The 2,287-nt window shown below is 37.0% G+C and overlaps 1 protein-coding gene across 1 annotated transcript; it reads left to right on the top strand.

Moving 5' to 3' along the window:
* Window positions 1–696: 696 nt before the first annotated feature.
* On the top strand, window positions 697–1,479 carry LOC143558324 (uncharacterized). The gene has a single exon (XM_077047174.1). The coding sequence runs from the start codon at window positions 697–699 to the stop codon at window positions 1,477–1,479; it is 783 nt and encodes a 260-aa protein (XP_076903289.1).
* The last annotated feature ends 808 nt before the right edge of the window (window positions 1,480–2,287 follow it).

Raw genomic sequence — 2,287 nt, 5'->3', positions numbered from 1 at the left:
ACCACCATAACGAAAACCGACCAACTGCTATTTTTGTTTTAGTTACGGTATCGTAAGAAACCGACTGAATTCACATCGACTTGTCATCTCAACGCTCGAAACCAACAATGGTTGAGTTTTACCACCACCCAGATTTTACCAATCTGCCCGGCGCAATACGCCGGGTAAATTCCTAGTTCATTACAAATTCAGAGTTTTTCTCTATATCCCAATCCGTTTAAATGCAAAATCCAATCCCTTAGGTACTCAACTAACCCTTGACTAGTTGACTTGATTCTTTGATTCCGTAGTTGATATTGGAATATCTTCAAGAGTAGTTGTACTTGATTTTTTTTTTAACCATGTGTTAAAGTACGCTTTAATATATTTTTATCCCATTAGCCAAAAAAAATTTATAATACGTCAATAATCCTCGAATCTTCATATATTATAAAACTGGAAGTTTATAAAGTTATCCAAGCCAACATGTAACAAAAGACAACAAAAGGAAACCTTGTCGAAAGCACACATGATACCAACCTAGACGCCAACATGGACTTCCTTCTACATTAATATTTAAACCATTTAACAGTCAACCATATTTGGCGCCATGAACCTTCTTCCCATCTTCATCACTTCAACACTTTATAACCATCAAACCACCATTACCGTTTCTGTCAATTAACTTCTTCACAAATCACCACCAAATTAACCACAATGGAAATTGCTCCAGCCATTGATTTCAACTTCAACACTTACTATACTAGTGCTCCATCAAGTCCCACTCGACTCAATGACTTGTATTGTGAATTTGACGAGCTATTGATTGCTGCTGGAGGTTATAACCGGTCTAGTTCTCCGGCTGCCATTCCCTTTGCATGGGAAGAAAAACCCGGTGTCCCTAAAACGCCTGCGAACGTATTCGAAGGCGAGGATGATGATTTCTCATTCGATGTAAGTTGCGGCTTTGGTGGTGACTCAGTTTCAGCTGAAGATTTATTCCAAGGTGGTGTAATTAAGGCGATTAACGATTCGTCTATACAAAAAGAAAGAGGAAGAGAGAGAGGGGTTTCGAGTTCTCGAATTCATTCAAGAAGTCAAAGAACAAGATCTTTGTCTCCACATGGGGTTTCGGATTATTGTAGGGAACAAGTACCTGTGACTAGAGGGACGAAAGCGTCGTCGAATGTCGTCTGTTCGACGGAAAGCGTGTTGAAAAGATGGAGTTTTATGGATTTGTTCTTGTTCAGAAGTGCTTCGGATGGGAGATCAATGGAAAAAGACCCTTTGAAGAAGTACTCGGCTGTTGGCCGGAAAAACGATCAGGATTTTCGGAATTCGAGTGAATCGGGATCAGTTTCGAAGAGAAGGGGACGGGTGTCGGCTCACGAGCTTCATTATCATTATAATTTGAACCGTGCAAATTCGAATGAGATGAAGAAGAAAACATACTTGCCATATAAGCATGGTATTCTAGGGGGATTGTCCTTCAGTTCTTAAAAAAGATGTGTTAGTGTATAATGTATAGATTAAGGAGTAAGATTAATGTGCGTGTGTGAAGGATAAAATAATCTAGTGACCAACTTTAAGTCCCTACTTAAAAGGGGTCTAAAGTTTGAGTTTGTTCATTGTTGTTGAAGGAAAAGAAGATTTAGATTGATGCATCAACTATTGTGAAAAAGTCTTGCTATTAGGGATGGCTATACATAAATTTGTTTATAGCTAATAATATGTACAAATGTAGATGAAAAGCATGTAAGATATGGATTTTATCAATAATACTATCCTAGGTTTTTGAATCAGATTGTTCTTATACACTCCTAACAGTTAATACACATTAGAATAAAATATACAGTCAAATAAAATGTGTGCTCAACCCTGTGAAATTCAAGAAGTCACGGTATCCAAGTTTAGATAAAACTCTTATTTTAACTTCTAAGAATAAATTATGATTTTTATTGTATTTTTTTATTGATTAGAAACACTTTATACTTACACGTATTACATCCTTGAGCCATGTGTCTTAATAAATATATAATGTAATAGCACTCGTCAAACTATAACAACGTCACTTCAGATTTTAAACTTTATTTAACCTTTAATTTTTTCAGGACAAACCTCTACAAACCCTTTTAAAAAGTTATCAAAATTGTATTTCTAATGTGTGTGTATGTATATGTGTGTGTGTGTGAGAGAGAGAGATGGTGGTCCTCACTTCCCCGTCTGTCTTCTCCTTTGTAGCCTCAAAGTTCCACTACAAACTTCACCAACAACCCCCCCCCTCCCAACACCCCCACAACGCTATTGT

Source organism: Bidens hawaiensis, unplaced genomic scaffold, assembly GCF_021521415.1.
Source record: "Bidens hawaiensis isolate Kalapana, Puna unplaced genomic scaffold, B.hawaiensis_p1.1 tig00019438_1, whole genome shotgun sequence".
Taxonomy (NCBI): domain Eukaryota; kingdom Viridiplantae; phylum Streptophyta; class Magnoliopsida; order Asterales; family Asteraceae; genus Bidens; species Bidens hawaiensis.
The sequence above is the reverse complement of the archived record's forward strand: the minus strand, read 5'-3'. Positions and strand labels throughout refer to the sequence as shown.

Excerpts from the sequence above, each read along its gene's own strand:
- LOC143558324 (XM_077047174.1), top strand. The coding sequence starts at position 697 with ATGGAAATTGCTCCAGCCATTGATTTCAACTTCAACACTTACTATACT.